General features: G+C 34.2%; 1 protein-coding gene across 4 annotated transcripts in view; it reads left to right on the top strand.

Moving 5' to 3' along the window:
- The window catches only part of LOC150102912 (uncharacterized), a 536,005-nt gene that overhangs the window by 482,796 nt on the left and 37,075 nt on the right, over positions 1-16,134 (top strand). For all 4 annotated transcript variants that reach the window (XM_090397626.1, XM_090397627.1, XM_090397628.1 and 1 more), the window contains one exon: positions 7,060-7,153. In XM_090397626.1, the coding sequence (XP_090253752.1) occupies positions 7,060-7,153 (94 nt within the window). The remainder of the gene's footprint in view (positions 1-7,059; positions 7,154-16,134) is intronic.

Here is a 16,134-nt window from a genome sequence, read left to right as displayed (position 1 = left end):
TACCGGCCCTAGGAATTTTGCTGCCCTGTGCATTAGTATATTTTGCCACCCTCATTGTTACTAATATCAACATTACTGAGATCGCAATTAGAAGTACTTTCCATGAGATCAGAACTTTTGGTTTCAGTTCTTTCTCTTATTTTCTCTTGTACTACATTAGCTGTTTCAGTTTTTAGATATTTATGCAAATCCCCGCTTTGTTTCTGAATATCGCATTCTTTTTCAGATTTTCGTTAGCAATATTCTGCGCCTGATAGTTTTTTTTCTTTTATCAGCCATATTGGAATGTTAAAATTATTTTAAAAGTCAAATCCTAATAACTGTATCAAAAAAAGTATTATTAACAATCACCACACAACTGTATTTATGTATTTTGATTGCATTTCTTTAATTAGTTTACTCTTGACCAATTATCTCATAATGATCGTTTAGCCTCATTCATTAAATGAGATTTAACCTCAGGTCAAGGTCAACTTACGGCTAACAATGGAATAGGAAATAAATGCAAGATAGAAGGCATTTTGCTATTGTCAGGTCATCTGATATTAACACTGACAGTGCAATATTAAATGCAACATAATACTACACTGTGTGACTTTTTTCTTGACTACTTTTACTAGAAACTATAACTCTTTTTTTTTTTTTTTTTTTTTTTTTTTATTTTTTTTTTTTTTTTTATGAAAGTGAGTAATATTTATTTATTACCGATTTTTGCTATCGGCATCTTCTGGGATACAATTGGTAAGCGATATGAAGGTAACAGACTAGGTTTTAACTGGCAGTTCTAATTCATACAAAATTAGTACTGTGCGTGAGACAATAGACAATACGTGTGTCGCAGGTACATGATTTATTGGTTGTGAAACATAATGTAATTGGTATGAAAGTTCATTTCTTTAGTGTTTAGTGATCTAATTAAAGTTTTCCAAATATCAGGTAGGATTAGACCTTGATTCTTATTTAGGTTTCCTGTTGAACGGGCGACTAAATATCTCATCCCGTGCAAATGCAAGTGTTGCACCGTCGGTAGAGCCGGTGAGTGGGATCCTTTATTACAGTATGCTGAATCTATCTTTCACACAGTGCAGATATTTCCCAGGATGACTACGGTGACTTTATATCGCAGTTGCCATCCCTATACTCTTAATGGAGGATTTAAATGGTCACTGTACTCTGTGGTAATGCACAAACTACCATCATAGGAAGAGTTGTGAAGCACATGCTTGATGACAGTGTCCTGTTTCTCTTAAATACTGGAAGCAACACCTTCTTGCACACGCATATCTGAACATTCACAGATATCAACCTAACAGTTTATATTCCCTTTTCCCATTGTTTTAGTGGGAAGTAAAAGACACCATCTCTGGAGTGATCATTTTTCTCATGATATCCACTCTCTTAAATAGGCAACCATGTATTCCATAACATATATCATAATGGAAAATAGATCAAGCTGACTGGAATATCATATTCTCATCCCTAGCAAAATTTAATTCTGTAATGGTCAACTCCTCTCCTGTTAACCAAGGAGTGAATCATATTGCACAGTTTATAATACTAGCCATTACAGATGCAGTGCCCAACCCCAAACTATGGTGGAATTCAGAAGTATTGATAGATGAAAAACTATTCTATCTACCATTGATAGAGGAGATATGATAGAAAGGCATTGCTCTGGGGAATTTTGTAGAATATATACAAAATAGAGTTTTCAGTACATGAGAACACAGGAAAAGGACATAAACACACACACATACGTGCACGTGTCATTTATATGGTTATAATACTAAACTTTGTCCTTGGTTATTCAGACAGTAAATTACCTTCAGATTTTTAATGGAGCACTTTTGACATCAGCAGTTTTTCAGTAGTAAAACTGCTGATGGATCCTCGAGGTGCTCAAAATATTGCAGAATCCCAGTATTAATAAGGTTGGATTAGATGATATTTTAATGTACCTGTTAAGAGAATAAACAAGGTTGGCTGCAGTCATCATCCTACCATTGACATTTCTTAAAATTATCTTTCCATAATCATTCTTCCTATTACTTTCCACTTAGCAAAAGAACTCTAGGATTCCACATTCATGCTAACTTTTTTACAATTTTGACTCACACCATCACTACTACAGAAGAACATGATAGTTGATGTTTCCACTCAACTTAACTAGTGTTACTTATAAATATGATAATTTTTTAAAGTTGTCGATATTTTCATCCAACATCTCAAAGCATTAAAAAAATGTTCCTTATAGTCAAGTAATTGTCGAAACAATTCAAAACTGTAATGATGATGCCCTCTCACTACAGTTTCCCTTTAAGTTACCATCAGCCCTAGAAGGCATCATTTTGGATATTGTTTTTGCAGTTACTTGATTTGTTGCATTCTGTGGTCTGTACAGTGAAAGTTTATGCGGATAACCTAAGCCTTTCTGCATGTCTCTAGGATTCTCTTTGGCTTGTTTGGTTGATTTTCTTTCTTTCTTTCATTGTCTGATTTTGTCCTCCTCATCATATCTCTCTTCAACCCTATACTTTGTATTGCTCAGGACCTTTTCTCATTGCATTTCTTTATTTTCCTTCCATAGCATATTGTTTTTTATGCAGTTCCTGTGAATGTTTTTGCTTTTCATTTATCTCTCACCTCATTTATCCTCCTAATTCTAGAAATGCAGTCTAATGCTCAGTTACCTCTTGTCAAGTATGTTTCCCTCAGTTACCTCTTGACTATTTCCTATGCACTGTTAACATATTTTCCATACATCACCTGATACCATTATACTGCCCACAGCTGTCTTTTGAGTTTCATATAATTATTTGTTCTGTTTTGTGACATATACTTCATCGTAATTGAAAATAGTACATGCACAGATACATCTCTTATCAGCACATCTTCAAATACTGTCACTAGATCCATCTGTTAAATTCTAGGTCCTTTGTCACATGGTATTTGAAGTAATTATCTCAAAATTACCTTTCCTGTTTTTTTCCCAACTCATAACTTCATATGTTTTCATTCACTTTTAGTCCATCTTATTCCCTCTGGATCTTATATAGCATCATTCTTAACTAGTATGGAAGCAACATTTTATTCATTTGCATTCAATTGAAAGTGATATTTTTTCCCCATGATTCTTGTTTACCTACTTTTGCCTAAAATTTAGTAATTTATTTACCAGAAACTTTCTGTTTAATTTCTTGTGTGCCTGTGCTACCTCAGCTTTTTGAGTCCATTCTTATTTTTCTATCCCTATGTAAAGTTCACCATTTCTCTAGCTGTGTCTGCTGTATCTTCATATTTTGCATTTGCTCTTGTTTTCAAACACTTATTTAGGTTTAGGTGCTGGTTTATGCTAATAGTTAAATTTAATGGAATAAATACTGCACAGAGAAATAATAAAACAGCAGGTTTAATCATTCCAATATTTCATCTCTGTCACAGAGATATCTTCAGGCATACAATATTAAAATTGTATAATGCATATAGCAATAAGTGTAAGTAGTTAGACTATTTTGAACCTCAAGTCCAATGAGAAGCACCCTTTATAAGTACTGTTGACGGGCTTCAGTTGTTGGGCAGGAGGCATATAGAGGGTGCTTCTCATTGGACTTGAGATTCAAAATAGTCTAACTACTTACACTTATTGCTATATGCATTATTAAAATTTTAATAATAGTAATAATTTTAATAAACCACTTTATTTATAAGTGGTTAGCATTTTCTCAACCTTTGTTTATTGGATAATTTAACAAATTACCCAATAGTTCAAATATTGGGTAGTTTAACACAACCATATTTATTTAGATTAGGCCATTCTTTTAAATCTGCTACCGAATCTAAAAAGTCTTTCAAGTTTGTATTTGCTGTGATGAAGCATAGTAGATTTTTTCCTTGAGCAGGAAAAAATTTACTATGTTTTGAGTACCTTGCACAGGATCTGATCCTGCACAAGGTACTCAAGGCATGGTCAACTGGACCTTACCGACCATAAACCAAAAGTAATGCTAATGTTATCCTCATTACCAGTGATTATAATCACAAAATGAATGCACTACTGAGAGCCCACACTACTTTCACACCAGTTGATTCTGATCCTACCAATTCTCAGAAAAAACAACATTAAAAAGGCTTCTAAAAAATGTCACATCTTGACTTTCTGAAGTTGTTAAAAAACTCAAAGCTTTTAGTTCAATTTTCCATCCCTGGATATACAGTTCACCTAAAATTCATAAACCCAATTATCCTCTCCATCCCATAGTATATGCTTCCCCCCCCCTTTAAATTAGCCAAACAGCTAGCTGCATTTTTAATTCCACTTACTGGCCACGCTTCATACAAAATATTCCACTCATTTCAAATCTTTAATCCAAAATTTATTTTTAAACAATAAGGATATCATGGTGAGTTTTAATGTCACCTCTTTATTTATAAATATTCCCTTTTCTGACACTTGAGATTTACTGAAAGATGTTTTCCTCCCTGACATTATTAATCTCTTTAATTCTACCATCCATACTGGTTACTTCTCTTGGAAGGACACCTTATATAAACAGACAGAAGGTAGTACATTCATGAGTTCTATTGATGATGTGTTCTCTATTTGGCCACATGGCTCAGAGGTATTAGACAAAATATCAGAATGATTAAACTTGCTGTTTTATTATTTCTCTGTGCAGTAATTATTCCATTAAATTTAATTATGGGCTCTTGTTTTCAGGCTTTTTCACTTCTTCATCATTATAATTTATATCTGTTCATTTTGGATCCCTTTTAAATCTTTCCTTTCATTTCAGTGCCAGTGTGCTTGACTAAGTGGTTAGCATGTTCGCTGCTCTCTAGCCAAAGGCTGTGGGTTCAAATCCCTATCACGCACATGGATGTTTGTGATTGTCTGTGAAAATACTAGTGGTAGATGGTGTTGGTGTAGATGATGATTGTAGTTGTGATTCATTGTAGTTTGAATTGAGTGGTGTAGACAGAGCTGTAGAGTAGTGCCCTCCCTTTATGAGTCTTTGGACTCCCTAGAGGTGTCATGTAATAATAATGATAATTTATTTTTAAACTTATTTTTAACCCACTGTAAACTGGATGGTACTCACTTCATATTTCAATCTCCTGTACAGACATATCCTGGACCATTCTCAGGACACATATGTCCATGGTAATGCAATTTCTTGTTCCTTGTGTATTCTTTCCAGTTTTATTGAGGATTTGATCTATTGTGAGTTGAAATCCAGCTGATATTTGTCATTATTATTATTATCATCATCATCCTTGTCTTTTTTCCAAATTTTACCATTAGAAATCATTTCCTACTTTGCTTTTAAGATTTTTCTTTTTTTTTTATGTCAGCTGCATTTTCTAATAAACAATGATATTCTCTACTTTTTTTTTCACTACTAGTACTTCATTGCATCAGCGAAACAGATTAGATAAAATGATTCTGATTAAAACCCTTACACTTATATCTTAGAGCCCCCCCCCCCCAAATCCTATTCATTAGACTCTACAAATTGCATTTTCTCAACTTTTGTTTATGCTCAATATTCCACCAGAAAACACCTTAGCAAATTGCCTCTGGACCTTTTGAATATCCCTTCATCCTTTTAAAACCACATGACCAAATCTTCACATCAGTCTATTTTTAACGTAATCTAGGCCTTATACAATGGAAAATCATAATTTCCTTGCTTTTCCTAGTCAGTGTCCTTCACATCGTCAAAATCCACTGTGTTGTTCTCATAATTTTAGCAATACATTCTCTAAAATTCCATCTGTACTCTGCATCCTGTCTTTTTTCCCAGATTTTAAAATCTTACACTTTGCAACACTACTCCCATACCCATTCATTCAGTCTATTCAGTTCCTCTTGTAAAGCCACAACCTGCATCACCTGCAAACAACTGAATATCCATATTCAAACTTTCCTTAGTATCATTAACATGGAAGTTAAACAGCAATAACCCTAAAACAGGTCCTTGAGGCATATCACTAGTGGCTTTTCTCTTCCCTCATTTTCCCATACACAGTCTGCATATCTATCGGATAGCTTGTCCCCAATCCAGCACACTAATCTGTTATTGAACCCCATTTGTTCCAATTTAGCCATCAACCAATCACATAGCAATCTATCAGAGCCTTTGCACCAACTTAGACACCACATTCACCTGCATTCAGTAGTGCTCTTCTACAGGCCAACTAACAGCCACAGAGGAAGACCACGAAAACAGTTTTGGCAATACATAAGCAAACTTCTTTTTGAAAATGAGACTCACGAAGCATGAACCATCTGACATTTACCATTTGGCACAAAACAGAGCAACTTGGCTCACTTTCATTTAATAGACTTTATCTCCATGTGTTATATGAATATTTCTGTACATCTTTCCCTATTCGTACATCAATAAATGATGATGTTGATGGTTCCTATCTTAATTCTGTTGAAATATTCCATTTGGTGACTTTTTACTGTTTACAGATTTCAGTTGTAGACAGCAGGAGGGATTTTTAATAGGTGGCATCTTGGGTCATTATAATATTTGATAATCCTCTACCATCATTATTAATGTAGTTTCACTAAAGATAACATTGTCAACCTAATAGACTAATAACAACAACAACCTAATAGTTCAGAATTTCCAGTTATCCTTATTCATTCAGCTTCTAAATGGATGGATTCTTACTGATAAGATACTCTATTGGAAGGTGAGGAATGAATATCTGATGAGAAATTCTGCTTGGTTTAGATTCCTTACAGATTATATTCAGATTTCTTCCAAGTTTCTTTAATCCTTAAGCAACTATACAGGAATATTAGTTTGTCCCAAATGTATATACCCATACACCAATGTGTATGGGTATATACATAATAAATGATTTACTGTATCTCTACTGGAAGAGACAAGACCACAGACATACAGTAAATCTTTTATCGAAACAGCTGCAATTTTTCAATTATTTTGAATTAGTTAAAATAGTTTTACGTGTATCTGGGTGTTTTGCTTATTTTGAATTGATTTTTTTTTTTAAATGGAAAATTCTTAATTTTATAAATTTCAGGTGTGTTCAAAATGTAAATTCAGTGGAGCATCTTTAGGTTGTTTGAATAAAGGATGTACAGAGCAGTATCACTATCTCTGTGCCAGAGATAAAGGTAACTATGCTTCTTACAGTAATTTTGTAGTCATAGAATATAATACATAATATAAATTAAGGTCATAACACCATTTGAGCTCATACATTTTAAAATTTGTAATTAAAACTTCTGGATCATTTTTCACTCATTACAATTATTGCATTACTATGAATTGTTAATAGTTGAGTTTTGGTGTATTAACTCAATAAGCATTTTTGAATTGAATATCATGTAAGAAAAGAACTACATGTTATTCATAGCTACTTATTTTTCGTATATTATATGAAATACATTACAGGCATGCATTGTTTTATGTTTATATATGATTACCAGTGGTGTTAATGATAAGCTTTGATAGATTCAGCTGGAAGGAAAATATAAGTCCTGTTCTATGCATTTTTTAGAATGAAATTAATACATTCATACAAATGAACACATAAACACTTTCTTAGAAAAAAATAAGAACCTTCACTCTTCGGCAGCCTTTTCCTTACAAGGCTTCTATAAAAATATAGATTTTTAGAAACAGAACTCTGTTTCCAGTATGTCATGGATTCAAAATTATCAGTTGTGCATGTAATTGTCCATTTATAAGAAAAGGTGGAAATCCTTGCTAAGGGGATATGAAGCAGGATAGAATTTTCCCTTCAAGGCTGTGAAGAAACAGCTGCAATTTTTCAGTTATTTTGAATTAGTTAAAATAGTTTTATGTGAATCTGGGTGTTTTGATTTTCAATTTTTGCTTATTTTGAATTGATTTTTTTTTTTAACTGAAAATTCTTAATTTTATAAAGTCTCCCAAATAAGACTTTGAATTTCTCTGAAGAAATGCACTGCCTTTGCATTTAATCATTGTACTATTTTTGGAATAGTATTATTATTATTATTGTGCAAGCATCTCCATGGAGACCGAAGACTCAACAGGGGAGACCAAAACTATCCACACAATATCTATCACACCTATCCTTGAATCTATTAACAGACAAAGCTCACATAACTGACTATGGCAACCCATTCCACTCTCTTCATTCTCCACTCTCCAAGTGAAAAATCTACTCCTTGCATCCCTACTAACTCATGTTACTCAACTTCCAGGGATGACCTCTTGTTCTGTCCCCTTTGCTGAGTGCTGAAACACTTCTCTTGCATCATTCCTTTAAAACCCTTTAAGTAACTTAAATGGTTCTGTCATATCCCCTCTTTTTCACCTGTTGTTTTATTTTGGAACCTGCAAACCCTCAATCTATAGATTACAAGATCTGTAGATCATCTATAAATAAATAGATTACAAGATCTGTAGATCATCTATAAATAAATAGATTACAAGATGTGTACTACATTGATGGAACTGTACACCAGGAAACAGATGACACTAAGAATTTGGATATTGTAGTAGACAGAGAATTGAAGTTTAGAGGGCATATTGCTAAGGTTGTCAAGGTAGCTTATAGGATTACTTGGCTATTGAACAACATACTAACAAGAAGAGACAAGGAAATTGGTATTCCTCTTTATAAGTCCTTGATCTCACCACAGTAATCCATATGTGGATTACTGTGGTGAGATCTCATCACCTAGATTTCTTGGGGATGAGGAAGTAGTCCTAAAGAAATCCATATTATGTGCTGTGCTCAGACCTAATCCAGGTGATGAGGTCTGAGAGCAGTAATCCATATGTAGATGTATCAAGGACTTATAAAGAGGAATAATAATTTCCTTGTTTCTTCTTGTTAGTATGTTGTTCAATAGCCAAGTAATCCTATAAACTACCTTGTCACCCTTAGCAATATGCCCTCTAAACTTCAATTCTCTGTCTACTACAATATCCAGATCCTTAGTGTCATCTGTTTCCTGGTGTACAGTTCCATCAGTGTGCGGTACACATTTTATAATCTATTTATCTCAAAATGCATAAATAAAATAAAATAAATCAGCTAATATCTTTTATTCTCTTGTAGGGAGTAGGTGAGGAGGCCTTTTAACCCTATATAGCTTTTGGAAACCAAGTGGGCAGTTCAGTCTCCACTGGTAGCCAATCAGAGATAGCTGTCCCAATACTATCACTAATTATGCTGCAACCAATAAGGAGACAGGCAAACAAGTGCTACCATCTCTTGGTACCTGACAGGATATATTTTTGTCTGAAATAATGTGGTTTCTATGGTCAATTTTCTTGAGTTTCCAGCAGAAAAACCTGCTTGCCCATGTCAGAGATCGACTAACTCGGAAACTGGTAGAAGAAGAAAGGCTTAGAATAAGTTCCTTCATTTGGCGACTAGACTTGAACTTAAGTCTATCTTCATGCAGCCTTGTACAGAGGATGTAAGCACCACTTCTACTGAGCTACACATTTTTCCACATTAAACTGATACCCATTATCTTTTGCCCATAATGACAGCATATTTAAATCATCTTGCAAGCGCTCTGCATCTTCTTGATTAACTATTACTTTGCCTGATTTTGCATCATCAGAAAACAACTGAATATTCCCTCCAGATTACTTCCTACATCATTTATGTACAAATTAACTCTTGGCCCTTGCACAAAAAACCCTGCATCACACCACTAGTCATTTGCATGCTCCTATCTTTTGCTCTCTATCCATCAGTCAGCATTGTATCCATATAACCAGTCATATCCATCCCCATTTGTTCTAATTTATGTAACAGAATTCCATGAGGCATTCTACCAAATGTATTTGCATAATTGAGCAGAATCATCATATAGCAGTTTTCTTTATCCAACTCAGCTGTCACTCTATTATAATTCCTGTTACCTAACAAACGTGTGTGCATGTGTGTACTATGGATCCACTACATTTATGTTGAGTAGCCATCCCCGTGATCATTTTCAAACTTCTATAGTTGTAATTCTTTTGTGGCTAATTGTAGATGGGAGAGATTCTCTGACCTCAAACTTGGCAAAGTATCTAACCTAGTAGCTCTACACATAGGAAAGACAAAATCATATGTGAAGAGTAGCTTACATTTTATTGAAAAGGTAAATTTTTTTAGATTTTTATTTAATGTAGTCAGTCTTTTCATAAATATACCTAAGGATAACACAGTAGATCTGTTTGTAAACCTTTTCCCACCAAACACAGTAAGAGTAAGTTTTATTTAATGTAGTCAATCTTTTCATAAATATACATAGGGATAACACAGTAGATCTGTTTGTAAACCTTTTCCCACCAGACACAGTAAGACTATTCAAACACTGTATGGAAAACACTTTTTTGCATGTTTCAGGACAAGTATTGGAAAAAAAAAAGGACTTGCCATGGGTTCCCTCTATCTCCAGCCTTGGCCAACCACTTTACGGAAAATTCAAAACAAATATATTTAAAAACCATCACAAGAAACCAAAAACTTGATTATGTTACATTGATGATATTTTCGTTATTTGGTTAGGAACAATGGATTCATTTCAAATGCTATCTGAACAGCTTGCATCCCAATATAAAAGTCACTCTGGAACTGGAAGATTACAAAAAATTACCATTCCTTGATATCCTTGTCAAAATAAAGAAGAAAACAGAGTATCCTTTTCAGTATACAGAAAACCTACTGCAACTGGACAATTTTTACATGCCACTTCACACCATCATCCATTACAAAAAATAGGCATGATTAAAACATTATGAGATAGAGCATACAATATTTCCAAGTACATCAGTTAACAGGAATGAAGAACTGTGCTACCTGAGGTATAACCTCACCTTCAATGGTTATGAACCCAAGACAATCAACAAAATTCTTTTGGAAACCAAGTGGGCAGTTCAGTCTCCACTGGTAGCCAATCAGAGATAGCTGTCCCAATACTATCACTAATTATGCTGCAACCAAGAGACAGGCAAACAAGTGCTACCATCTCTTGGTAAATGACAGGATATATTTTTGTCTGAAATAATGTGGTTTCTACGGTTGAGCCTCTGACAGCTCCTTTACTTAAACAAGATTTTAAGAATGCAGTCATGCTATCCTACATAAAGAATGTTACAGACAAAGTGGCAAAGTTGCTATGTGAGTACAGCATTAAAGTGGATTTTTTACCATTGCATAAATCTCTAGATTCTCATATCCACCAAAACCTCCATATTATCCCATGAAAAAACCAGGTGTTTATGAGATTCATTGCTCTTGTGCCATTTGTTAGTACACTAGTTGGGAAGGTTGGGGAGATCACATGTCTAAACATGTAAGTGACATTGAAAAAAGAAGACAGCATAAATCAGGTTTGGCATCTCTTAGAACTACCACTGGCCATCAAGTTGTTAGGCAACAAATTAAAATGCCTTATATTGATCATATTGCTTTACAAGAAAGTTCAAAAAAGCCTTGCAAATGTTGCAGATCCCCACATGATGTAACAAAAATCAAGGCTTAATTTTACACCAAGCTTGATCTGTTTTCATGAAAACTCTAACTATGATACATCATGTGTGATGCTACATGTGATAGCAGCAATTAGCATTGATCCAACATGTATACAGTAATTAATTTAACATTTTTATTCTGGTTACTTATTTATATGTACCAGTTGTGAAGTTCTGATAACATCTAATAATGTGTAATTAATTGTTTGTAGTCTCTTTTTTGCGCAACTTTTGCTAATACCCCCCCCCCCAATGTAAGTCTGACAACTTAAAAAATTGTAGTGTTATATTTGTTTATTTTTATTAAACTCATCATTTATCTAAAAAAGATGGTCTCAATACTGGAAACTGTCTCCAGTAATGTAGCTGTTATCCATGGTGATATAATGATACAGTATTTCCACATAATTTATGAAGAACTTCTTATATGAATATGGGTTACACAATCAACAGGCAAAAAGCTGAACATATAAGAAGCTTCATATATATATATATATATCAAGTAAATAAAAACAGCTCAGAATAAAAAAAATAAAAAAAAAGGAAGAAAAGAAAAAATTAAGAAAAAGAAAAAATCCATTAGCTAACAAGAATCATTTTAATGTTCATATATTGAAAACAAATTAGAAAAGGTAATTTTCATGCAGAATTCCTGTTACCTAACAGGTGTGTGTGTGTATGTGTGTGTGTGTGTGTGTGTGTGTGTGTGTGTGTGTGTGTGTGTGTGTGTGTTGTTTCATTTGGTTCATAAACAGTTGATTCTCACTATAGCAAACACCAATATAACATATTCACTCACTCCAACAAACTCGGAAGTACCAAGACCACAGTCCCATCAGAATAAGGCTATGCTGAAAAGAAATTCACTGTAGCAAAGGGTCCACTATAAAAAACTGTTTCCATGGTCTATATTAGTTGCTTATAGTTGACTATATGTAGTTTTCTTTCATATTCTCAGTTTATGCCTGATGACCCTGTAACCAAGATTCTGAAGAAGCTGCTCATAATTGTAATGAAACCACTTGTCTAATAAAATAAATATTTTATGTGGAAAATATACTGTGTAACATGATATTATTGGAAGTTTTGATCATTTGACTCAACGGTATAAGCTCATAGTAGATATAGACAGTACTTTTTTTTTTTTGGTTACAAGTAAACCAAAAAAAGAAAATGAATGAATGGGATTAGGTAAAGGAAAATGAAATTCTTAGGACATTGGCTATGAGAAAGAGGACTAACCAATGTGATTATCACAGAAAAACTACAGGAAAAAAGAGGCCAACCAAGATATATCTATTATTATTATTATTATACGGACACCTCCATGGAGTCCAAAGACTCATCATGGGAGATCCAATCTATCCACACAATCTATCATACCTCTTCTTGAATGCATTAACAGACAAAGCACTCACAACTGACTCTGGCAACCCATTCATAACTCTCCAAGCAAAAAATCTAGTTCTCACATCCCCTACTAACCACTTCTTTATTCAACTTCCCTTGTTCTGGTCCCTCTAGCCAAGTGCTGACACATTTCCCCTGCATCTATCATATAAAACCCTTTAAGCAACTTAAATGTTTCTATCATATCCCCTCTTTTACTCTTATCAACCAACTTCTGCAATCCACATACCTTCAGTCTGTCCTCATAAGGAACATTCCACAGGCCACTCACCACCTTGATCACTTACTTCTGAATCCTCTCCATCACTTCCTCATCCCCAAGAAACCCAGGGGACCAGACTTTAGCCTAGTAATCCAGATGTGGACATGTCAAGGCCTTATAAAGAAGAATAACATCTTCTTCAGTAGCCAAGTAATCTTATGGGCCGTGTCCAGACAATTCATCACTGGAAATTTAATCGCATGAAAATTCATTGCAGGTATAGGTGAAAAAAAAATTTCATTTTGACTCATGCACCTATACATGTTTTGAATGATAAACTGTAGGGAAAGTATCCCTACTTCAAAATTGCCACATAACATCAAAATTAGCAGAAAATATGTACATAACAGTTTACTTCATAATGGCCATTCATTTCAATATGTAATGAGCGATTCCAGGAAACCAAGAAAGTTGAAGTGCAAAGAACTACAGATTACGTTATAAATATTATACATTATGTGATATGATTCAAGATTTACATATGATTATCTATAAGGTAATATTGTAAAAGAGCGAACCTTCACACAATCTGTGAACTAATTTTCTAACTAAGATTATGAATAAAAAATAAAGAAAACTATTTGTAACAGATGGAGGCTGTATTTATTTTAAGATTTGGATTTTTTATGAATTTATAAAATAATTGTGTGACAAAAATAATTATCTTGAATCAAGTTTTGGGAGAATAAAATGTATTGGCGACTAAGATAATTAGCAAAAAGAAATGATAGTGGCATTGTTCTCCAGAGTGATGCAATCTTATGAATGTATCACATTAAGTGAAGGAATATGATGAAAGGATCTCTTATTTGCACTGGCATTAAAAACTATAATTATACAATAAAACAAGTAGCAAAAATAAATGTAACTTGTAAGTAATATAATTTAGATTCTAGTTACTGAGCAAACGGCAAACAACTGCGTTTCTGGCAATAGGTAACTGAACGTAGCTACGTACGCAAGGTAATCTGGTTAACTGTTCTCTTCAGCATAAAGGATTACCACACCTTCTAATGGATATGATAGTCAAATGCACTTGATATCCATGTTTTTTCAACAGGTGATCGGACTCTTATCCGGGATTTGCTGGACGTATATATATGTCCTGGCTGTTTGGGAGGTTAACCCTGTGGAGGTCGCGGTCAAAAAAATTGCAGCTTAGGTCGCATGTATCTGAGAGATACATTCATTACTAGTATGTGCTGTGAAATGCAGTAAAACTTTAAAAAAAACACTACAAATATAATACATGATGGTTTATTTATTTTCAGTTACAATCTAGGAATTATTGAAAAAAATAAACAAATAAAAAAAAAAAACTAAACCAATACTATACTGACATTGAAGTTCGTGGTATCTCTCAGATACAATTTACTATCAAATATCACACACCTCTACATAACACGTGTTAAACCAAGCCGACTTCAATTTTCTGGTGAATAATGCTTTCTGCGATGATTTTTCCTGCAATGGATTTTCCCTGCGATAAATTTTCCTATAGATGAGTTTTCTCGCAATGAATTGTCCGTGAACCCTTATGGGCTACCTTAGCTACCTTCACAATATGTCCTCTAACCTTTACTCTCTGTCTACCACCACCCTTAAATCTCTAGCTTAATCTATTTCCTACAGTACAGTGCCATCAATGTAATACATGGCCTAATCTATTTATCCCAAAATGCATAACTTTACATTTCTAGACATTAAACTGGCATCCATTAATTCTTGCCCATACTGACAGCCTATTTAAATTGTCCTGCAAGCTCTCCACATCGCCTTGATTAACTATTACTCTACCTAATTTTGCATCATCAACAAACAACTGAATATTTCCTTTCAGATTATTTCCTATATCATTTATGTACAAATTAAACAGCAATGGTACCAGCACTAAACCTTGTGGCACACCACCACTAGTCATCTGTTTTTGCCTCAATTCTGCCCCTCCATATATCAGTTTGTGATATCTGTCCAGGCAGCCACCCTCTTATCCACTTAACCAGCATCATATCCATCCCCATTTGTTCTAATTTGCGTAACATAGTTCCATGTGGTATTATGTCAAATGCCTTTGCAAAATTCAATAGAATCATTGTATAGGCATGACTGACCCTTAACAAAGCAATGTTTACCTTCAGACATTGTCATAGTTTTATCTACCCATTTTTGAATTCACTTTTTTTTTTACCAATTTTTCTAGTACTTTTACCACCATGCCTGAGATACTGATTTGTCTATAATTATTGCAGTCTTAGAACCTCCATTATGCAAAGGAATTATTTTGCCCTCTTTTCACTTCATTGGAACTCTACCAGAGTTGAGACTTAAATTAAAGAGCCTTGTCAAAGGCATTGCCAGTTCCCTTGCACATTTTTGCAAAACCCTAGCTGATATCCCATGTAATCTCACAGCTTTTTTTAAATTGAGATTCTGCAATATCCCGAGAACCTATGTGACAGGCACTAATGTTCCCACATTAGTGCCTGTCACATAGGTTAAAGCAGTAACCTCATTGGGATGATATACTCTTGCAAAGTGGTTACTCAGTAACTCAACTATATTATCTGTTTCTGTCTCCTCATGATCATCATCATTCATTAAGGATAATCTTCCATAGTCATTCTTCTTCTTACTTGCTACATAACAAAATAGCTCTTTGGGATTTCCTTTGGCCTGCTTGGCTAGATTCTTCTCATGATCTAATTTTGCCTTCTTTGCCATGCTGGTCACCTTTCTTGCCTGAGCCTTGTACTGTTTGTGAGTTTGCTGGTCACTTTTCTCTTTCTGTATACCCTCCACAGCATTTTTATCTTCTGCAGCTTGTGCTTAATGATATTACTCATCCATCTGACTCCTACCTGATTAATCCTCCTTACTACATATGCAATTTAATACTGCTTCCTCTAGATGACCCTTAAGCATGTTATTCATCTGGCTGATGAATTAACCTGG

This window comes from Typopeltis vanoorti, chromosome 9 (genome assembly GCF_054136105.1).
Source record: "Typopeltis vanoorti isolate ZY-2024b chromosome 9, IOZ_Tvanoo_1.0, whole genome shotgun sequence".
In the NCBI taxonomy this organism is placed as follows: Eukaryota; Metazoa; Arthropoda; class Arachnida; order Uropygi; family Thelyphonidae; genus Typopeltis; species Typopeltis vanoorti.
This window is presented reverse-complemented; position numbering and strand designations above follow the sequence as displayed.